This window comes from Coenobita brevimanus, chromosome 96 (assembly GCF_032717465.1).
Source record: "Coenobita brevimanus isolate Jiangsu-jjx chromosome 96, ASM3271746v2, whole genome shotgun sequence".
NCBI lineage: Eukaryota > Metazoa > Arthropoda > Malacostraca > Decapoda > Coenobitidae > Coenobita > Coenobita brevimanus.
This window is the reverse complement of record NC_137049.1, coordinates 20959446-20983338: the sequence shown is the minus strand read 5'-3', so window position 1 is coordinate 20983338 and position 23893 is coordinate 20959446. Positions and strand designations below refer to the sequence as shown.

At 41.3% G+C, this 23893-nt stretch overlaps 1 protein-coding gene and 1 pseudogene across 1 annotated transcript in view; both read right to left on the bottom strand.

Annotated features, from left to right (window-relative positions):
* Positions 1–225: 225 nt before the first annotated feature.
* Positions 226–23893, bottom strand: part of LOC145413489 (uncharacterized) — a 119809-nt gene continuing 96141 nt past the window's right edge. The window contains exons 4-24 of the mRNA XM_080283185.1: positions 21684–21748; positions 20443–20556; positions 19186–19281; positions 18336–18447; positions 17580–17764; positions 13571–13785; positions 12353–12614; positions 11254–11402; positions 10364–10530; positions 10057–10173; positions 8708–8895; positions 8000–8144; positions 7248–7402; positions 6721–6903; positions 5623–6089; positions 5212–5325; positions 4082–4177; positions 3733–3919; positions 1882–2109; positions 970–1128; positions 226–410 (exon numbers count right to left, since the gene is read on the bottom strand). Of these exons, the coding sequence (XP_080139311.1) occupies positions 314–410; positions 970–1128; positions 1882–2109; positions 3733–3919; positions 4082–4177; positions 5212–5325; positions 5623–6089; positions 6721–6903; positions 7248–7402; positions 8000–8144; positions 8708–8895; positions 10057–10173; positions 10364–10530; positions 11254–11402; positions 12353–12614; positions 13571–13785; positions 17580–17764; positions 18336–18447; positions 19186–19281; positions 20443–20556; positions 21684–21748 (3501 nt within the window). The 3' untranslated portion in view covers positions 226–313. The remainder of the gene's footprint in view (positions 411–969; positions 1129–1881; positions 2110–3732; positions 3920–4081; positions 4178–5211; positions 5326–5622; positions 6090–6720; positions 6904–7247; positions 7403–7999; positions 8145–8707; positions 8896–10056; positions 10174–10363; positions 10531–11253; positions 11403–12352; positions 12615–13570; positions 13786–17579; positions 17765–18335; positions 18448–19185; positions 19282–20442; positions 20557–21683; positions 21749–23893) is intronic.
* LOC145413584 (5S ribosomal RNA) lies at positions 21163–21281 on the bottom strand (annotated as a pseudogene).

The following is a 23893-nucleotide window of genomic DNA, read 5'->3' as shown; positions in this document are numbered from 1 at the left end:
CATGTGAAAATTACCTCTAAATGACTGCTACATCAAACTACCAATTGTTAGAGAAAGAATGATGCAAGTTAGGTGAGATTAAAGTTTACTACATGGGACAACCCTGCAGGGATGGTTGCTTGGGCTGACAGGTCTGCTCGGCTGGGCAGACTAGGGTTGATAAACGATAACTGCACTAGCTACATGGAGTCAACTGCATACTGATCAAATGTATTACTTGGGCTACCTGTACAAGAAAACTAAGAAAAATGGCCTGCCTTAATGAAATCAGCTGGGTAACAAACAGAAAAATAGTCAGTGAGTAGAGAAGAGATCAGCAGGAGGAGCTTTTGTAGTCTGAGGTGTCTGAGGCATTGCAGGAGTCAGTCTGGAGCTCAGCAGTTGCGTCAGTCTTCAGCTCATTGACTGGCCTGGAAGAAAAGGCATTGGGTTATTCAATATCAGTATCACAATTACAATAAAGCTGTCTGGTGGTACCAAGAATAACATAAATGTCACTGGAGTGGCTGGGTTAGGGGATGGTAGTAATAGTAGTTGCAGTCCCAGGTTCATCTGAATCTGAGCCCAGTGAACTGTTGGTTGATTTTCCTCTCTCTTGCAATCCACCATTCTCCTTCTGGGGGACAGGGAGGGAGATTAGGGACATTTGTCTGGTTATATTAGTTCCACCACACAGTGTCCCTCTCCAGCACCAGCGTGGGTAGAAGAAAGGGAGGTTTTTAATGTTCGGTGATACATCTATGTTTTGCAGGAGTACCAGCATCTGTGAGTAAGAGCCTATAACTCATTCAAGGCACCCTGATGCAGTGCAGAATAATACTAGCTCCTGTACAAAATAATGATGCATCTACATAATACATCACATCTGCTCACAGCTGGAATAGAAACGAGGTCTAAATAAGTGTCAGACAAGCACTCTATCCATGTGACTACTGGAGGTCTCAAACTACAGATGATTCAGGCATGCACCTTGAGCTGAGAGAAGCAATGGTACGTATGAGCTGCGAGTTGGCAGAGTCAAGGGCTGCAATGTGGCGGGCCTGGGCACTGATACGAGCATCCTTGTCCTCCACTGCACGACGCAGTGCTGCCTGCTCTGCCCGAAACTCATGCTCCATGCTCATTAGCCTGCAGGAAGAGGAGGGATAGTGAGAGTGGGTTGTCTTTGATACAATGCATTATGCTAAGAGGATAAAGAGAAGGAATGCTTGTCACAATTAAGAAAAAGCATACAATACAGTGACTGAACACTGCTACAAAGATAACTGTATTAGTGGTAAGGACAGTGCTATTAGCAATAATATCATCATTATCATTCCAATCCTTGTTTCCACTTAAAGAGGCATGATCTATGAAAGGTCTAAAAATCCAAACTCTGTCAAACTGTATGCCCAGTACTGTGGGCAACACATCCATTGGGAATCACTGGTTACTTATTACATTCCAGTATCAGATGGTTAGGATCTTTTTAAAGGTAAATCACATATGCAAGGAAACAGTGAAGTGTTAGTACTAGAAAACTATACCACTTAACCAAAAGCAATGCACAAACATGATATGTACTCACGGTAAATCATCTTAACTGATGTTCTTTTTGGCTATTAAATAACAGAATATTAAAGGCAGACTACAGTACTTGCAAGTTCCACTCCTAAATATAGTGCCAATTTGTTGGTCTCCCCAGTAAGGAGAAAATTTGTGATATTTTGGAGCACATTTACATTCAGATACTATTGACTATGCCATATGTGTAGTCTCTCTCCACTTGATGGCAGCTGTCCATGTGTTATGATCTTCAGCCATTTCCCTATACAATGCTCCATTCCTCCTATCCCTGACTTGCAGTGAGGGCAGCCTGTGAATACACTTTGACATGCATACCTTTCAATAATGGCCCGCATCTGCTCCTCCTGCTGATCCAGGAGGTGAGGTGGGGGCATACCAGGAGGGAGGAGGTGTGGGGGGAGGTGAATGAGGCGCCCCACACCCTCCTGCCCCCCCCACACACCCCCGGCTCCTCCCACTCCCCCTGGTGATCCTGGACACAAAGTCAGGTCATCCTCTGAATCTCCTCCAGCTGCCCGAGCGACGTCCTCCTGTTCACATAATCTGGAAGAAAATTATCATTATCAAATTTATTACTGTCACGAACTTTTTTCCCACTGAAAGATGGGGTAAGGTAAGCTCCTGAAAATATGGAAAGAGAAAAAGTGAGAGTGTTGCAGAGTCCTCAGAGTCTTTTCCAGCTGCCCAATGAGGTCCTCCTGTACACATAATATGAAACAAAGAAATCACCATCAGCAGCATCATGATCCTAACGTTTTCCCCACCCAAGGATGGGGTGAGGCAGGATCCAGAAAACAACAAAAAGGAACAAACTAGAAACTTTTCAGTTAATCAGGTAAGTGGTATGTGAATCACAGAAGATGGGTTTTAGTATCACTTTTTTAACATGATTATCAACAGAATAACTAAATGATATGTGTATATGAAGCACCTTTATAAAGAAGAAAAAATGCAGATGGTTAGGCTTGGAGGTGGAGCCAGGATTTCCAGGACTTGAATGATGTGTGAATGACTGTGTACCTCATTTCACAGGCTATGATCTTGATGGCTCTCCAATTTTTGTACTTTCACTTTCTCATTTGTGGATCCTACCTAACCTAATCATTAAGTGGGAATATGGATCTGGATGAAGATGATATAACATGCTTAGCCTCTTGGTATGCCAGACGGTAAGCAAAATCTAAAGCTGTTAAGCAACGGCAATTTGTGAAAACGAACATTCTAAGTGAACTTGCACTGGATATGAATATGCACTAGGAAAATTTTGTAAAAGAAGCTGACTTATAGAAATCTTCAGAAACAAAGAAGCTGACTTATAGAAATCTTCAGAAACTCCCCAATTACTTATATTCATAACAGCAGACACCAGGAAAGCCAGCCAAACAACTTGCTAGATTAGCGCTGCTGATGACATGCATTCATATCAACCTACCTATCTCAAAAGAAAAGCATGTTGTAAACTGAAGGAAGATACTGAAGTTCACTGAAAAAAATAACCTACAAGACATGCACATTTAAACTAAATAAAAACCAACAGCAGTAATGCAATACACAACCATCTATGGCAGTCAGTTAAAAACTATGCAAGAAACAAAACAATAAGACAAAACAAAGTTAAGCAGCCATATGACAAAGATACTTACCACAGAGTAATAACAGCATTCTCACATGTACTCAGTCTAAAAATACTTAATATGATGCTGGGCTCAACTGACTTAAGTACTGTAATAAAGCTTTCAGCTATACATAGTCTTAGATTTTGTTTCCATCCTTAATGAAGTTAAAACCAGCGAGGTGTGCAGAAATGGGTGAAGCCCGCATATTCTGTTCCACTGCAACATCCTTTATCACTCCACCAGGAACAACAGCATTCTGGGGTCAGGCTACTCACTCTAGACATTTAAGGTGAGTGACTGGTCACTTTCCACTGAGTGGTATTATGTGAGCAATAAACTTCAATTGCCCCTTGAACTTAAATCCTCATGGGCCACAACTGGTTGCATCCATCTGCTGGCCGCATGGCTGGTTACCACCCAGTGTATTAAATGGTTCCTTGGATACAGCATCAACCAAATTCATTGCATGTACCCTAACTTAATCTGGATTGAGCACTACCTGATGTATTCTATCAATACTTAGCCAAACTCAGCTTAATGATGGACTAACCTCTGAGCTCTGCCTCGCTTGCCACTGCCGCTACCATCTCGCCGTGCTCGGGTGCCCTGCCTTGCCTCCTGTCTGAGTGAGGGGGAGGCAGAGAGGCGTGGGGAGCAGTGGGGGTTAGTGCGAGGAGGCGGAGGGTAGCGGAAGTATACAGAGGAGTGTGGTCGTGTATCAGGGGAGGTGTCAGACGCAAGGCGTGGGTGTGCACAAGTGCGGGACGGAATATGGCGGGTGTCGGGCGAGGTATCAGGGGAGTGGCTGGGGCGGTGGTAGGCAGAGGGATAAGCAGAGGGGCGGGAAGAGGCATGACGGGTATCGGGGGAAGTATCTGAGGAGGGTTCTGAGGTGTCAGAGGAGTGGGAGCGGCGGCGATGGCGGGGACGGCTGCGGCGGAGGCAACGCAACTCCTCCGCACTCTGGCACGAACTTAGGCTGCCATTGGGACTCCCTGCAGGGTGGGGGGAAGGGAAGGGGGAGGGGGAGGAAAAATGAATGATGAGGATCACTGAGTGACTTCATGCTTTGCATCCTTAAGTATTATTATAATTGTCTTATTTGATGTCACTTATATGTTAGCTCTTTTCTTTACCATAATATCATACATTTTATAGATTGAAATATTGTCAGTCTTCAGTTCTCTTATGAATACAACGATAAATTAAACCTAGTCAGTTCCTTCTGAGGTTTCCTCTCACAATCGGCATGGAATGAAGCAGCTTCCATAATGTTATCAGTACTACATCTCAAATACATGAAGTACACGCAGTACATGTACAAGAAACGATACTTAAGTGAATCAGCATTAGATATGGCAAAGTGGCATGATCAGTGTTTACAAGTCTCAACTTTTCCTGAGCATACTGAAATATGTCACTGGTAAGGGGTAAAGACCCATTTTCTAACTCCTTCACATGAAAATATTCAGGTAATAAGTCAGAGCAAAGTTCTAAAGATTCTCAGCTGTCATTCAACGGCTGGCTAATAAGCACAGAAAAAAATCAGCTATGATAACCCAGAATTATGCTATCCATCCCACTGACATGTCTTATCTATACCTGCTACCTCACAATATTATTCTATTTAGCTTTAGGGATACATCTTGTAGTGAAATGTTAAATGAAGGCTACACACAGCCCTTCCAGTCTGAACAGTCTCCTAAGCTCAACAAACTACTGGAAGCAGCTAGCATGATCAAATGAAAATATGTCATCATATTGAAGTGATGAATCCTGCAAAAATAAGGACAACTGGCTTTATATCTTTGCCCTGTGAGAACCTAAGGGGATGCCTGGGGGTACAATATAAAGAAAACTAATGGGCACCATTGTCCTGAAAGAGTCTATGGCATGCCTGAGTACTGGGGGGATTAAATTCTAGCAAAATAAACATAACTGATGTATACCTTTGACCTGTGCAAACCTAGGGGCAATCCTATGAAAGTAGTATGTCAAATCATAGCACAATAAAAACCTTGGTGGATACCTTTGCCCTGTGAGAGTCTAGGGGCATGTCTGGGTGTGCTGTGAAGGGACGATGGGTGGCCCAGTGGGGAGGGATGGATGGGGCGGTGCTTGGCTGTCTGGTGTAGGGGCGATGCTGCAAGCATCACAGTAGCAAATGCAACATTAGCATTAATATTACAAGAAGCCTGAGGAAAGCAAAGCAGCTACAATCAAAGCACATTTTTTTAATGCTTCATCAAAAAGTGTAAAAGCTATCAATAAGCTTGCAAGATTGACAAGTTATGTTAGCCTGAGTAAAAATCTCTGAAGGTACCTATCATAAAATTTAAAAAGCCATAACAAGAGTGGCATGGTTAAAGTTAGAACAGCCATTAAAATTTCAAATGTTAATAATATGTGATTCAAAATACATCGCAGTCTAATTACTAACCTAAAGGGGAGCCCTGAAGAATGTGCCTCACCCCACCACCCCCAAGGTTGCCTCCGCTATTCCCATTGTCTCTGGAGCCTGAGAGGAGGCTGCCACTGTTCTCCGTGAACTGGAGAAGCAGGGAGTCTACCGGGGAGGATGAAGAATGGGAGTGGGCAATGCTGTGGTAGCCTGAGGAAGCCATGTTCGACAGCTGAGATATGGACGTCTGGGAACCCTGTATGTTGGTGTCATGAGGGACGTGCATGTTATCATGAAGGCCCGGCAAGTTACCCTGAAGATTATCCGGAAATCCATGAATGGTTCCCGGCTGTGTGTTGTCATGGTGTTCCATGCGGCAAACATCATGGACCTTGTTGGTACACGAGTCCATAAAGTTATACAAATCTGTAACCTCCTTCTGGTACACACCCCCAACACCCCCTCGTCTCTCAGTCAAGGAGTGGCTGCGGACAGCAACGCCTGACCTGTAAATATCATCATCATCATCATCCTGACCTCTCCTTCCCATCCAAAGATGTGATATGGTAGGGTCCAAAACAGAAGAAAAAGAGCAAAACATGAAAGAGGGAGTACTAGTACATGGCATGCCCAATGAAATGGGCTACACTCATTACATCACCATTCTAGAGTATGCCCCTCCTTATCTCTGAAGGTCCAATTTTCTTTACACTATCTTCCTCCCGTCCTACAGTAACCCTACTGTGCCACAGCTAGTGTACTTTTCATAGTCAGTTTAGCATGATCAACATCTATATTTGCAGGGGTTCAAATGGACTACCAAACAAGTGTCAGTTCCAGTATTATCTGGGAGTAAATTTTCTAACCTATAAATAGAACATTACTTTATCAGTGATGGTCTTACACATCAAGGGGGCACTACGCAGGAGAGTCATACGGGACCCTCCAGCATAACCCCTTACATTAAAGTACCAGTAGCTATTCTACAGAACAGTCCAGGTTCTACAATAATTTTGCTTAACTGTGATGTTAAGTAGAAGAATGAACACTATCATATAAAAATATCCTTCATCAACACATATTATGATATTACCAAAATTAGGAGCCTAAAAAACAGATTACCAAACAGTGGCGTACCGTGGGTGTAGGCGGTGATGAAGGTGGGGGTGGGTACGGAGGGGCTGGGGTGGAGGGGGGGTAGGGGAGGGAGCAGCAAATTCTGCCAAATTGTATGGGTTGCCATTACTCAGCCGGGTATCGCTGTTGTTGATGTTGTTGTTGTTGTTGATGTTGTGCAGCAGGTTATTGTTGTTTGCTTCCCTGCAAGTCAGAAAATATAAATACAGGTTATACTAAGACAAATACAAATACAGGGCACAAGTTATGGTCAGCATTTCACTATACAAACTACATTTCAAAAATTATACTTTAAAATTAGTACTTCCTGCATGATTACCTATTACAGTACTTCAAACATCAGCTAATGTGGAAATCTGGCAAAGATGGATAAACGTACAGTATACTATTATCTAGGAAAGAGATATAAGGTATACAATGCAAATGGTCAGTGATTCAGATAGGTCATGCTGACATAAAATGATCAAAACTGCTATTTCCCCTGTACTCACGTGGGTGGCAACAACTGCTATTTCCACTGTACTCACATGGGTGGCAACATGGAGATCTGTGCAGTGCCGTGGTGATCAAACGCTGTTGTCAACACCAACTCTTCACCCACATTCATGCAAACACCCACCTCTCCCACCCCTGCTCTCTCCTTCCCACCTAACAGTGTGGGGCCAGGGCTTCCAGTGGATTTCTGAAGGAGTGAGTGGAGGGTTAGGAAATAATGAGGCAAATCATTATTATCATCATTCTGATCATTTTCCCACTTAAAGATCAGGTGACTAACTTGTAAATATAAAGTACAGGTAATCCATCATCAGTCTACCGATTCTTTATTAATCCTTCAGGAGCATAGGGACTTGACTACTCAGTGCACACAAAATTTAAGACAAAAGAGACCAACTGCCTACCTCCATGTGAGATATTGGCAATAAGTCCCAACCACCCTCTGGAACTAAACCTTACAGGCCATATACAGTTGGAACACATTAATTCACTAGACCACCATGTGTCCACTATGTAGTTGGTTAGCTAGTTACCACCTGACACTGCATTTAGTTTTCTTGGTTACAGGAACCATTAGGCTTGTCACTCAGTGGCATATAAAGGTGGCACTATATTGCATGTGTGGATGGATGGTGCCCCCATACATTTTAACTGAAAGTGAGTGGAGAGTGTCCCCTACAATTTGTAACAGACTATGTGTGGTTCCACCTATCACCTCATTAAAATTATTACATTAAAAGATGTTTACTGGTTATTACCGTCACTCATAATGAAAGATACTAACCAGATGGTGTGGGTAGAGAGGTGTATCAGCACGGGGGAGGGAGTGTGAGCGATGTGTGGTGGTGGCAGTGGTATGGCCTGGGAGGGGACTCTGATCATCTCTTGCCTCTCCAATGCCAATACCTCCAGCATCAACATATTCTTCTCTGCTAAGGGAAGTAATTATTATTACTGCTTTCTTGTTGCTGCTACTGCTTTCCCATTTCTTTTTCAGAATTGTTTTTCCTCTCATTCTTTTCTCACACATTACTGATCTCTCATTCACATCTCGAAGACTTCAAACACGAAGGCAAGTCCCAAGTTTTTAACAGGTCATTTACAGAACCATTGTAGTTTTTAGATCTGATCTACCTGAATCCGCATCCCACATAACAGAGTGCAGGCAGCAATGATACGGAGAGGCAAGACATGTTCTACTTTTATCACCACAAAACTTATCATAAAAATTATGGGTTTCATCTCCCCTTTGTGATATAACTTTTAAGCATAGAGCCATCAAAGCCATTACAGCTGCTCTCCCATTCCTCTCATGCTATCTTTCTAAAATGTGTTCATTTTTTAAAAATTACTACGAACTGCTCTGGGGAAAAAAAAAAAAAAAAAAAAATGTACTAAAATTTTCAGGCTTTCAGTCCTTGGTTCTTTCTTCTTTGCATTAAAAAAATGTTTACATATTATATTAAGGTACTGGAAACTCATAATTACTCACCCATAATTATTGTTGTTACTGTGACTATTATTATTGTTGTTGTGTGAGGGTGTGGATGGATCAGGGAAGGTATGGTGTGGGGTGGCTGAGAGGGGAGGAGGCACCTCACTCTCCCCTTCTACATTACCCAACTGAGCACTTATGTCCTCCACTAAGGCTAGCACTCGACTGGCTTCACTTTCATATCCCTGCAAAATAACATACAAATTCAGGTAGTATTACTATCAGAACAATCCAATCAAATGGTAAATGCAGTAATCCGAGACAGAAACATTCTCTCTCTCTCTTTTATCGTCATTTAACTAGAAGCACATGGCTCACTTAGAGTAGCTCTTCCTTCATATGAAAAGTTCTTTTGCTATCAAAACAGGTGACATAACTCTACACAGAGACCTTCCCAATAAATACTAATAGCCAGTAAGAACATGAATGTGCAGTCCTTTCTAGTCCAATGCAGCACTGAACCTCTCCACCGCAGCCATAAAACTTTCCTATGATGGCTTAGGTCAAGTTGGGAATGGATGTGTAGGGACGAGGTGAGATAGGTGGTGTTAATTTTTTGTTGAGGTGTGAGAGGTCTATAGTTTCTTTCCCCAGAATACAACCTGCCAGAGTCAAATTACATGTATGTCCCTATTTTGGTTATAGGTACTGTAAAAACAAACCAGGGCAAAAGATAGCCTGTCTAATGGTCTCATGGTTGGCCTGAGACTCAAACCTGGGACTCTTGTTTACTAAGTAAATACACTTAATGTTACACCACCACCAGCTCCATGGCTAGGAGGTGATGGGCTAATTCTGGCACTCATTCTCCCTCAAAGTTACATATGATCCACACAATTATAGATCTTGCAGTTGCGCCTGTCTAGTAGTCACCTTGCTTATCTTTCCATCATTATTACTGGGCCCCTCTCCCCCAGTCTAAGGATGGGGTGATGTAAGGTTCACAAAACATGGAGGGAAAAAGAACAAATGTGTAAGGATTTTCAGCAACATGCACAGCTAGTTATTCAAATTTCTGGCATCCTGGGTACACTCACAGGCCTAACCATTTGCACACATTTATAATGTTAACTTCTTTATAAATGCACTCCCCATTCTGAATGAATCATAACCATCACTCCAACCACCATTCTAAAAAAGATGCACCCTATGAATCATTCTGCCTTTTCTCCACTTAATTATTAAGTGAAGCAAAGGTTCAAAGCAAACAAAATAAGTAGCTGCAATAATTAAAAAAAAAAATAATAACAATAATAATAATGACTAGACTCATGGCCTTATTATCCATCAGGAAATGATGTGAGGTGGAGGAGAGAGAGAGGGAGGGAAAAAATAAATTTTCTCACCTGTGTATCAATCTGATTGAGTGCATCAGCCAAGTGAAGGTGTAGAAGAGCCAGCTGCTTGCCCAGGTCAATCTTGCCATCAAACTCCAGCGTGCTATCACCCTCACGTGGGGCACTCTGTGGGGTAAATGCTTTGCTGGTAAGGGCAGACTTGACATATTTTATTCACCTTAATACCAGGCAATTTCATTCAGCTGAAACAAATCCTAGTACACAATGGGTTAAAAGCTTTCCAAATTCCCAATAATTTCTGCCATTATCACATCTTTAATACAGTAATGGCAAATCAGTTAAACCAAACACTCACCGAGATATCCCTGAGGAAGGTTCGGCACCGTGGCTGTTCCTGATGAATGAACTCATTGAGGAACTCCATGAAGCTCTCCTTGCCCTGGAAGTGGGTGAAGTTGGCCAGCTGCTGGAGAACCTTGGCCACCAGAGTAAGGTTACGTCCTGACTTCCCATCTGGGTATTCTGGAACGAGTAACTTTTATTAGCTAAGATGGAGCCATGCAGTGTTCATTTCAGGCCCCTTACACTCAGCCATGAATTGCATTCTTCAACATGTCCATAACTTTCATTCTTATCTGTAATGGTCAGAAGTTACCAGTGACAATTACAGTGGGGAGCATGGGCAGGTGTGGAGGACTGTGAGTTGTAACTGAGGGTACATCTAATTTGGACTGAACTACTGAATAGAAGTATAAGGTAAAAGCGAGGAGCAGACACCATGATGGGCTTAGCTGCAGTGCTCATCTCCTAACTTGGGCCTTTGAGCTTGTGGTTGGTTCCTCTTCCACAATCCTGGTATATATAATCACTGTATCATCCAGGTTACTAGCTACCACTCCTTGATGGTACTCATTTGGATGGATACTACAGTTGAGGGATGCCAGTTGTCCATGTCAGGGTTTGAATCTTTATTTTTTTTTAAAGATTCTTGAAAGATTATGTACACAAAAATGAAGGTTAAACCCTTCCTCCAGAATAGTTTTTTTTTAGCACATGATAGAGGACCATCAAATTCTCAATGACACAAGGTTACATTATAACCACAAGAAACATGTACATACTACAAACAGTACAAACACTGACAAATTTTAGGATACGGAGGTAAGGTTAGTAACATAAAGAATAAAAGCCTACTGGACTATGTATAATAATAATAATAAAAAAAAAAGATCATCATCAAAACACCTCTGGTTAAATTGAAGAGGGAGGGGTAGAGGATTGCTGGACACAAGAAGCGGAGGAAGACGCACGATGATATAAGATTGTCGGCTAGTTCACACTTCTCGTCTCTTGCCAGGCGCACTCGCAAAGTCTGGAACATCTCTCGCAGCTCACTGAAAGGATAAGTTAGTAATGCAATAATGCTGCAATTTCAACAAAAATATTAGTATAGTGTAGTAATACCTAGTACTGTACATTTGCTTAAACAAAAACAAAGGCAACTTTCAACATATTAAAGTACACTACTGTACTTGTAAACAGTAAACTGATGTTATTACATTTAACTGCATGGAGAAGCACAGTTTTGAATGCTGTATTAAATCAACATAACTTGATACACTTTAACGTGGGCATGAAAAGTCAGTGATTTTTTAGTGATTTTCTATAATGAGTAGAATACATTACTGGTACTGAGCTGAAAAAGACAACTTTTAACAGAGCTGATCAGTTCTGGAAAAATGACAGTACAGTAATACCTGTACACAAAGATGATGCAATGTAGACTACAACAAATCTTCACAATCACTTGTGGGATAGATACTTTTAGCCACCTACCATGCTAGTAAAGAGGTGCAACCCTCATGTTCATTTCATCCAGCTAAATACATACTCCAAACTGTAATTCATTTGCTGTCACACATCTGCTCACAGTATCCAGCAGTCTCTTTAACTGTCCAAGTCTTCTCCCACCATCAAACTCACCATATTCACATTCATTCCCTCTACAAAACCACATCATCACTGCATACTACCTCCTACTGTCCATCAACATACTTTCTTATTCCACACCTTTCGTGAGTCTCTGATTATCATTAACATCCTGACCTTTCTTTCAATCCGGCAATGGGTATTTGGGCCCTGAGTGAGTGATATTAAACTGTCTGAGCCCTGGAATCTGCAGTAAAATCAATAAAATCCACATCATTATAACCATCCTGACCATTTTTACTACCCAGGGATATGGTGAGGTGGGCCCAGAAAACAATGAAAGAAAAAGCATAAAACGCTCCCACAGAAAACAAGGAAACTCAAAGTACGAATGTGCAAGAACTAAAACACTCACACAGGGAAGTTGCAACTTGAGGCAATGATCTTCTCCCAGACGGACATCACTTGCTCCTTTAAGGCCATGCACTGACTCTTAAGCAGTTGTACGTTATCAACACGCATCGGATCCACCTCCAAGTCCTCCCTGCCACTTGTCATCTGTGCCACAGCCTCTCGCAGTGTGGTGTGGAGGTACTGCTCTCCCACCACCTTCATGTAGCTCTCCACTGCCTTTGTTGCTATACTATTGCCACGGAACAGGAGGTGTTCGTTTTCTGCTGTCCAGGATAAATTTTGGGGATTTAGTGTGTTATTGTTGTTGTTCTTGTCACTGAGCAACTTCTGGCAGAGTAAACCCATCATTGGCTGGCATGCAATCACCCCTGCCAGGCTGTCCCATGCAGTGTACATTGAGGATTGGGGTTTGTGTTTATCGTTCCAAGTTGAGAAATAGTTCTTGTTTTACCTTTGGTTTATTGAAATGGGCCTCATCACTTTCCATCATCCTAACACTTTTTCTCACAGCTGGTGCAAGGTATGATATCGTACCAAAAAGAACAGATTGTTAACATCATGTTCTTTAATTTTCAGTGTATATGTTTTCCTAGGGCTACCTAAAATTATAATACCAATGCTTATGTATTACCCATCCTAATTTGCTACTACCATAACTTACTAAAGCTTATTAATCTGTATTTAAAAAAAAAAAAAAAAAAAAAAAAAAAAAAAAAGCACATACTACACCTTCTACATTATTGTACACATCATGGTCATTTCAAATACAGATCACCCTGCAGAATTTATCCACATAAAACACATCCATGTAATTGTAAATCAGGTAAAACAGCTGTCACAAATCTGGCAGGAGAAGCAGTAGAACATATCTGCATGTACCACTGCAGATCACCAGTATATAAGAGATGTTCAAAGCACATCATCTGACAAATCTCACAACACTTACAAATGTGTTGTTATAATATTCTGTGCAATCACCTCTGTGATCTGAAAAATATTCTCAGAATATATAAGAAGAGAAAAGTAACCAACAATCTATGCATACTGGCCTTTTCTTCCATCTTCCTTGCATTAAAAAAAAAAAAAAAAAAAAAAAAAAAAAAAAAAAAAAAAACAGTAGCAGTCATGTACCCCTTCATTTACAAATGAATCCTCTGAAACTCCAGGTACACCTAAAAGTTTGATAAATTACAAGTGCTGAACAAAACTCTATTCTTACCTATTCGGTGTACATCGGCACATACAAGGTCAGCAAGGAATGGTACTGCCCTGCCCTCTGCCTGAGTGATGTGGACGAGAGCAGTGGCTACGTCTTCCTTAGCCCTCACACACACTGCTGGCTCAAGCAGTTGACACAAGGCCACGCCACGCTCCTTAAGGTATGAACGCATCCGTGCATACTGCTGTAGTGGCAGGATGTCGAGGGACTGGAATCTGTTCACAGATAGGCAAGATTAGTGTCACTGAAATCTGTTCACAGGAGAGCAAAATTAAAGATCTGCATGTCTAAGGGATTAGAATATGTTCCAGGGAAGGCTAGATTTGGGATGAATGGCAGCAGCAAGAATAAAAAGAAGAGCATTGCATCATCATACTGAAGGGACCAATGATGTCTGCTTCTGACCCCACAAGTATGATGATGCTCTTTTATCTTATTTTTCCAATGGTGAGTGTAGCCTATACACTATGGTGAGTGTAGCCTATACACTGTATATGGCTAGTGAGGGAGTGATTGCCCTCTACCTACACAGATCAAAAGCCCTCGGGAGCAGGGGGGTGGTTGCTTTCTCAGGCAGAGGAACTCCTTGAGAGTGAAATGGCTGGGAAGCATGCCGGCACGTGACTGGCTACAGCATAGCTGGGTCTTTCGGGTGTGGGCAATCAGGCAAGTTAGCTGCCTACTGCGACTGCAACACAATGGCGAGGTGTTCAGGAAGTTAGCCAAAGAAACCTTGATGGACTCTGAAAGAACAATAATGGCCCCCAGTCCCGTGCAGCCCTTAAATGGGCAGGGGGTGCTAAGAATCTCACGGTTGCCTCAATTACAATCTAATTCCTTTGTTAATGCAAAAAATACAATTAAAGTTGGTAACTGGAATGTGAGAACGCTAAATCATGACGGTAAAATCGATGAGTTAGTGAAGGTTTTTCAAAATTATGGACTTGATATTTGTGCTCTGACAGAAACTAGATTAACCGGAGTCGATAAGTTGGATTTGGAGGATGGTATACGTTTATTGATATATGGCCGACAGGATGGAATGCATTATCAGGGAGTAGGATTGTTGCTGGGTTGTAAGGCAAATAAGGCTTTATGTGAGTGGGATCCTATAGATGAGCGATTGTTATACGCACGGTTTAAATCAAATCATGGCAACATCAGTCTGTTTGTGTGTTATGCACCTACTAATGATGCACTCGATGAAAGGAAAGACACATTTTATGAAAAGTTGCAAGAAGGAGTAAGAAGGGTACCTAGACATGATGTTTTGATCTGCATTGGAGACTTTAATGCAGTAATGGGCTGTTCAAATGAGGGATTTGAGGCATGTATGGGTAAGATGGGAGTTGGTAGTAGGATGAGTGAAAACAGAGTGAGGTTTGGAAGCTTCTGTCTAGCAAATGACTTAGTCATCAGGGGCACACTCTTTCAGCATTGCAATATACACAAGACAACTTGGGTGTCGCCGTGTGGAAAATATAAAAATCAGATTGATCACATCGCTATCAGTAGGAGGCATAGAAGTTCTCTGCTAGATGTTCATGTTAAACGGGGAGCGGATATTGGTAGTGACCATCAACTCGGCACTGCAAAAATAAGGTTTAAACTTAAAAATCAGAAGAAGGAAAAATCTGGTGTTGGTAGATACGATATTGTTAAGCTTAGAAGGGAAGGAGAAGAAAAGGAGGAATTCAGATTAGAATGCAGAAATAGGTTTTTGGTGTTGGAAACGTTGGAAGAGGGGGAGAGAAGTGTAGATGAGATGTGGGAGGATGCGAAAAAAGTTTTGCATGAGACTGCTGAATGTAAGATTGGAAGGAGACACAGATTCAGGAGAAAGAAATGGATATCAGAGGAAACGTGGGATATGATAAAAAAGAGAGGTGAGGCTAAATTGAGGAGTGAGATGCAATGCGTTGATGAACGAGAGATTGAATTAGCAAGAGCTGCGTACTGGAGTTTGAATTCAGAAGTAAGAAGGTTAGCTAGGAGAGATAAAAGAAGATGTGTGGATGAAAAGGTTGCAGAGACTGAAATCTTAATAAACAAAAATGATGGACAGAGTCAAAGAATAGCATATGAATCGATTAGAGAACTGAGTGGTAATGCAGGTAAACGCAAGGAAATACCAGTTAGAGACAGGGAAGGAAATTTATTGACCAAAGATGGAGATATTATAAATAGATGGAAAGAGCATTTTGAGACAGTTCTTAATAGACCAATACCACCAGAAGAGGATATACCATCTGCTCAGGAAGATTTAAATATAGAAACAGGAGAGTTGAGGCTTGCAGAAGTGGAGAAAGCAGTAAAACAGTTAAAGAATAATAAGGCACCAGGGGGGGATGGTTTATTTCCGGAAATGTTTAAAGTGGAGGGGGATAGATTAATAATGATCTTGACCAAGCTATTCAATAAGATATGGGTGACGGGGTTACTACCATCAGTTTGGAAGAATGGTGTAATTGTTAAAGTCCCGAAGAAGGGAGACCTGAGTGAATGTGGTAATTGGAGGGGAATCTCTTTGTCACCGATAGCTTTGAAAGTTTTCAGTAGAGTGTTGTTAAATAGGTTGGAGCCGGTGGTTGAGGGTATTCTGAGGGATGAACAGGCTGGTTTTAGAAAGGGACGTGGTTGCAATGATCAGATCTTTATAGTTAGGCATTTGATGCAGCAAGTTAATGAAATGAGAGTACCGTTAAGTCTTTGTTTTGTTGATTTTGAAAAGGCTTTTGATAGTGTTTCGAGAGAGACTATGGGGAAGATCATGAGACATTATGGAATACCAGTGGAGTTTGTGAGGGTCATTATGAACATGCATGAGGACACATTTTGTAAAGTGATGGTTGATGGTTGTCTGAGTGATTCGTTTGAAGTCAAGTCCGGAGTAATTCAAGGTGGTGTTCTATCGCCTTTACTATTTATATTGGTCATTGATTACATTATGAAACGCGTTGGAACAGAAACCGGTGCAGGTATACTTTGGGGAGAGAACAGGAAACTTTTGGATTTAGATTATGCAGATGATACAGTTTTGATTTGTGATGGGCCAGAAGAGATGCAGAGAGTGTTGGACTGTTTGGTGAGTGAAGGTCGCAAGGTGGGTTTGGTTATTAATTGTGGAAAAACTGAAATAATCAATATGAATATGGAAAATGCGCAGGAATGTGTAATTGGAGGTATGGTTGTAAAGCAAGTTGATAGGTTTAAATATTTAGGTACTTATTTAGCCAAGGATGGTTCTTTGAACTTTGAATTCGAGGAAAGGTTAAAGAAGGCTAATCAGGCAATGGGAATGCTTAAAAATATTTGGAATAATAACAATTTTTCTGTGCATACAAAAATCAAACTTTATAAGGTAATGGTTAGGAGTATCTTAATTTATGGACACGAGTCTTGGTACAGCACAGTGACTATGGAAAATAAATTCTTGGTGTTTGAAAATAAAGCACTTAGAAGAATATTAGGAGTTAAGTGGTGGGAAAGGATACCAAATAGTAGAATTAGAGAAATAATGGGAGTGCAGGCGATCGATGAATATGTTAGGTTCTCACGATGGAAGTGGCTAGGACATGTGTATAGGAGACAGGGAATAGTACGAGGTACACCAGGGTGGGTGGCACGTGGTAGGAGAGGTAGAGGAAGGCCAAAAGAGACGTGGGTGAGGACAATGAGACGGGAAGCTGGAGATGAGTGTTGGGGAGATCTTGATGAGTTAGCACAAGATAGGATGTGGTGGTGTGAGTTCATCGAGGCCCTATGCATCCCTGAGGGTGCCACAGGAAATGATTGATTTCCAATGTTAAAGATTACATTCTGTTTGGAGAAATCTTCTCACAGTGAATGAGTTAACCCTACCTAATGTTACTGTCCTCACCAGTATCTGTTACCTCAAAGTCTAAGTAACTCACAATCTTAAGCAAATTCACCCTATCAATTGGTGATAAGTAAGGTGGTGGTGGTGGTATGATGATGATGCTCCCTTTCCAACCATATCCAAACCTACTTGTGTTTAATCCTGACAGAAGGCACTTCCTTCTCTTGCTTATCTGCCCGCACAGGGTACCACTGCTCTTCAAGGGAGGGGCAGGGTCGTGAGGTGGGGCGCAGGGGAATCTCCACCCAGCCAATTCGCTTAGTTCCTCCACGTTTCTCTCCCTCCCGCATCAGCTCCACTGTCATATTTGTAACCTGTAAATGGAGTCAGGGGATTGTACAGTAAATTAAAATCTAGGAAAGCTTTTAATAAACACTAGAAGTATAAACTATACAAGACTATGAGTAATGGTGCTGTTAATGTTAACATTTTGTCCCATATTACTCCCTTGGATGAGTGGGTACCCAAGGCTTCATAACTCTGGAGTGAGAATAATGAATTATACTTAAACTATATGTTCTAACAGGACCAGGGATGCAGGCCAGTATGCTGCCCTCAATCCCCAAATAACAAATGACACTTTACTTTGGCTAATGTCAGAAAATTTTACTTGCCACAAAGAAACCTTCAGTCACCCAATGGTTGTAATGACTTCAGTTAACCAAATCTATAACATCTTATTTACATTACTATAACTAATGCCAAGAGAGTTTGCCTGATACTGGGAAACCCCCTGTTATCCAAGGACCAAATGTTCTGTAGCTACTATGCTAGCCTTGTTTCAGACCCCTTAACCTAAGGAAGTAGTATGGAGCTGGCTGTTATCATCATTCTTACCCTTAGTCAAGTACACAGTAAACAAATTGACAAAGCTACAGTACTAACCTTTGGTAGGAGATTCAATTCAAAGTGCTCGCCCCAGAAGCAGTGGTCAGTTGTCTGCTTGCTGAATGTGCGGCCATAGAGTACATCATTTAGCTTCAGGGTACAGAAATACCTGAGGGGAAGGAGACAGGTGATTGTAATTCAGGATTCACAAAATACTGCGGTAATGTCCTCTACCATGTGAACTGTTGCAATTATGAAGAGAATAATGACCTTGTTCACTACAAAGATCTATTCTAAAACAAAAACTTCTGTTTAGTACTGTACTTTACTCAAATTATTTCTGTAAGATGAGAATAGCAGTGGGCAAGAGAAATTTTAATTGTTATTACAAATAGCTACAAGGATAAATAACAGAAATTTTTATGATAATTCCTGAGTAAAAACTAGAGCTTTAATATGCAGTGCTATGGAATGGATCAGTACACTGAAATAGTATGAACACTCTGAAAGACTGCATGGTAATGTGGAGGAGGAAAAGTAGTCTGCAAGCTATTCTGTCCCAGTCACCCTGTCATTTCACAAGGAGGAGCCATATGTTAACCCCTTCAATCTGATGGCCTTTTATATATAATAAAAGTTTTTGCAAAATTGTTTGTTTGTTTAAAAAAGGCTCTAACATGCTTGCATGTTTTGTTTTTCATCATGTGGTGGCAGCTTTCCATGCTGCTCAATTTGCTCTCTATTTAGTCCTTTATTCATGAAGTCACACTCTGAATAAAAATATCTGGCAACAGCAAGAATGAAAAAAATGTCAGCAGATAGAGAGTTAATGGCAACAAGAGCATAAGTTTCATGCAGTTCTCATCAGGCCAATAATTAAGTCAACTAAAGAAAAACAACAGCTCACTTCCTCTTGCTGGGTATCCCCTTGGCCTCCATGATCCATATCTTGAGTGTATTCTCTGTGCGCCTCGTCTCATCCTGGTTCTCCATGGGCCTTGACCTGACAAAGAGTGATACAATATTGTATTACAATGAGATCTTGTTGTTACTCTGGCCCCTGACTTACATGAATGTGAATCCAGTGGACTGCAGGCTAAAGTTACTATTTTTCTGCAGTTCACCACCCTTCTTTCAGGGGATAGGGAGGGAGGTGAGGCAAGTCTGTCTAATGGCAACAGATCTGCCTGGTTACATCACAGCCATCATGTGAAGGCATTTCTCCCCAGCACCACATGAGCTCTTACAATACTGTACATTTACAATACACAACTTGACTCAAACACCACTGGCTTTTTGTTTGATGGTAATTTAAAAGACTGACATAATTCAGGGGTTAACCTATTGACTGAAGTTTATTGAAGGCTGAACAACATGCCGCTGTAAGCCAGAATAAGTTAGGAAGTTCTTTAATTCCAGGCCAAAGCATAAACTGTGATCATTATAAACACTGTTGGTGCTCAAGGCTTCTATTCTGCTTAGTAAAATTATCTAAAACTAACTGAAATCAAATGCATGCTGATTTGCTGTCAGTTAGAAGTAAATGTTTTCCCTGCACTCACTCAAACTATGAATGAACACTGCCTGTATATAAGTCATAAAAACTCAGCGGTATGGAAATCAGTACACTGGGTGCCATATATTTCAGACCCATAACTACACTGACAGAAATTACCCTCCCCGTCCCCCACCCCACACAAAAAGAAAGACCATGACCATTTCAACTCTATCCCCCCAATACAGGAACAAAGGAGACATCAATGACTGCTGATTTACACCATGCTTTACTGACTTGTACCACTGTTCTACCAATGATCTTATGACACGTTACATGCACAGTATTGGCAACACACGGTACTGGTATTTTCAGAGATAATCACACTATAAAGTACACCCTCCAACCAATCCCCATACCCTTTCTTTGACCCTGAAAACAGTTAATATTGAAATACTCAAATGTCTTATGCCTGACCAACAATAATCGGACTTTATCAAACAGCAACAGTCTTTATTGATCCATACTAATTCAAGCTATTACTTTAACACCGTTGTTACTTAAACGACATACCTGAATTTCTTGTAATACTTTAAAACTGTTTGATCCAATAACCTGAACTTCATACCAGAATAATGCTTAATTTGTGTCCCTCTGCAGCAAACTTACCGCAGTGTGTGTGGTGAGGCAGGAGAGTTGTGGAGGGGTGGGAGGCATGGTGAGGACGGCAGAGGTTCATGCGCAGTGAGACCTGGGGACCCGCCATCTCCACCCTCGCTATAACTGTTAGTATTCATGTTAATTACCACATTCAACACATACATCTTTATTTACATTACACACAGCTACAACTATGCCATACTCTGTTCCTTTTATCTCCAACTTTGTTGTAACCATTAATATCCATGTCAATTACCACATTTAACGCATACACCTTCATTTTCATTACATACATCTACAACAACTATATTCCTTTCCCTTTAACTAGGTGTATATAAAAAATCCTCCACCATAAATGCTAAGCTGTAACAAGAGGCAGTGCTAGAATATGGTGCTAGTCACAAAAAAGTGCTATAAATGAATGTAGAGCTGTGGCATTCTTATTCTGTCACTGAGCTGCAGAAGATAGGTTGACAAGGGTTGAAAATTCCTGAAAAGTTAAGTGAAGGAAGTAACATATACCTCTGATAATTTCACCATCAATTACTTATCTCGTAATTCAATATCCTACCATCCATTGACAACTACATCAACAAAACAAATTTTCATTCATTCATTGCCAGACGCCATGTATCCCAAACGGGGTGGCCAAGGGCTTAGAGTTAATTGTTTTACAGCGAGGGGCACTAATCCTCCACCAGCCTCACTTAACACGTAGGGAGAACGTTATGCCAACAGCATCTGGTGTTCCCAGGCGGTCACCCATCCAAGTACTAACCAGACCCAACGATGCTTAACTTCGCTGATCGGCCGAGACGCGGTGTACTCAATGTGGTATGGCCTTTGGTACCGTAAATTTACACTAATTCTTCATGAATCTTTACCACTTAACAACATAAACTACTTACACACACACACACACAGTACATAAGATTACTTCAACTAAGCAATTATCACAATCTACTCACCTGCCAAATAAAAATCAAACATCCTTCAGTATCTTTATTACAAAAGCATCCCACAATGCAACTATCACTGTCAAAATGAGTCTAACTATATATAAAATTATGACGGTAATACGGCAACCTATAACCTACCAGTGACATTCAGTACTATCAATCAATCTATAGCCACAGCACATAAGAATCCATAAAACACAGACCCTATTTCTTAACTAAATGACCTTACAATAAAAGGGACTAAGGGCAAATGTGATTAAAATTCGAAAAAAAGAAAAAAAGTGCTCATACCTGTCTCCTGCTCCACTCTTTTTGCTTCCCTTACTACCCTTGCGATTGAACTTCAAGAATATACTCTGAAATGAAGACAAAAATACATTAATCACCATTTTTAAGTCGTATTTTCGCTTGCATTTAAGACGCGCTGCATTTCATCCACTGTTGCAGCTTAATATTGACTTGCATGAAACTGACATCTGTAGTTTCCAATAGTAACACACGTGAAGATTATTAAGTGTTATGTGCTCAGTAAATAACACACACACACACACAATCTTCATAGCCAACAGGAATAAAGCCAAATTTATCACAATGGGCATAACCGGATGAAGATACATACCGGTATATTTTTGACGGGATGTTCAGCAAGGCTGATTCTCTCTCTCTCTCTCTCTCACACACACACACACACACAAGCAATGAAAACAATTTAGGGTGCAAAAAGTATTCTCATCATAAACAACCATACAGACTAATTTTCCATTGATCATACCCACGCAATACAAATGAAGACAAAACACTGACAAAAAAAAAAAAAAAAAAATAAAAATAAAAACAATTGAAAAAAAAAAAAAAAAAAAAAAATCCTCTTTCACATGTACAGAATGACAAAGCACTTTTTCATAATAGCTGTTTTTTTCGTGTTTTGTTTTTGGTCGTACTCCTATTTTGCGCCATTTTCAGGGGCGGGAAAGGAAAAGCGAGGAGAGGGGGTGAAAAAATAACACATACTGTATATATTTCAATAGTCCTTGATCCACAGCCCTCAAAGACGAGTTTGGATGAGGGGGGAAAAAAAGGGAAAATGAAAAATCGAGTGAGATTGGGAGTATTGATGATTGTGGTGGTGGTGTGGTGGCAATGGTAGTAGTTGCTGTTGTTGTTGTTGTAAGAGTTATGGTGTCTAGAAGTGAAGGTTGACAGGGTGGTTGTGGTGACAGATGAGGTGGTGATAAGTGCTGGTAGCGGTAGTGGTGATAATAATGGTGATAAAGGAAGTGGTGTTATTGATAGTAATGGTGATAACAAATGACAAGTGATTATGATAGTGACAATAGTAGTAATGAGAGGGGAAGTGGTGATGAATGTGGTGATAATGCAGGTAGTGATGATGGTGATAATGCAGGCAGTGGTGATGGTGATAGTGGTGATATCATAATGGCAGTGGAGGTGGTGATAGGATAATAATAGTGGCCGTGGTGATAAAGGTGGTGATTGGATAAGTGGCAGTGGTGCCAGAGGTGGTGATACCGTACAGCTGGTGATAGTGGTGATAGGCCCCTCCCTTCCCTGTCACCCCTCCCTCCCCCCCTGCCCTGCCCTGCCTTGACCTCCTCACACCTTGTCTGTAACAGGATCACTCACCCACCCTCACCCTCATCCCCCCACCCCTACACCCTCACCTTCACCCACCACTCTACATTCTTTTCTATCTATTATCCTCATTCCCCCACCCTCACCCTTATCTAATTCACCCCCCCTCTCCCTCACCCCACCCCCAACTTCTTCTACATTATCCCCTCACCCTCACCACCACCCTCTCCTACATCCCCCTACCCACACCCTCACCCATCACTACACATTCCTTATATATATCTACTATCTCACTCCCTTCTCTTATCCTCTACATCGCCCCCCCCCCCTCACCTTCTCATCCTCCACCTTCATCTCATTTTTCCAGATTTCACCCTTATCATCTCTTTTTTCACATTTTCCTCACTTCTACTCTTGTTCTCACCCTAATACTCAGCTTCTCTACACTTTTATCCTAATTCTCACCCTCAGCCATCTTTCTACTCTCTCTCTCTCTCTCTCTCTCTCTCTCTCGCAAGACAAACAGGTCTGTTGTTCGCTTTCCTATGTACTCCGTATCTGGAACACTGATGGCTTGATTCTGGCATGCATGGACATACATATTACTGTACTAGTGTCAAAAAAAAAATAAAATAAAATAAATAATAATAATAATAATAATCCCCTTCGATGTACTAAAAGCGCTGTCATGTACCGCTAAAATTGTTATGCACGTTTTTTCACCTACATTATACACTCACACTCAACCAAGCGTGTCAGATGAGTGACGGGAACGGGTTATAAACACCTCTAAACACTATTACGGCGTGGCAGTGAGTAAGAGTGACTGGGAAAGCGTGTGTGATGAGGTGGAGAGGGAGGGGAGGCTGAGGGAGTGGTGATGAGGTGGAGAGAGGGAAGCCCGAGGA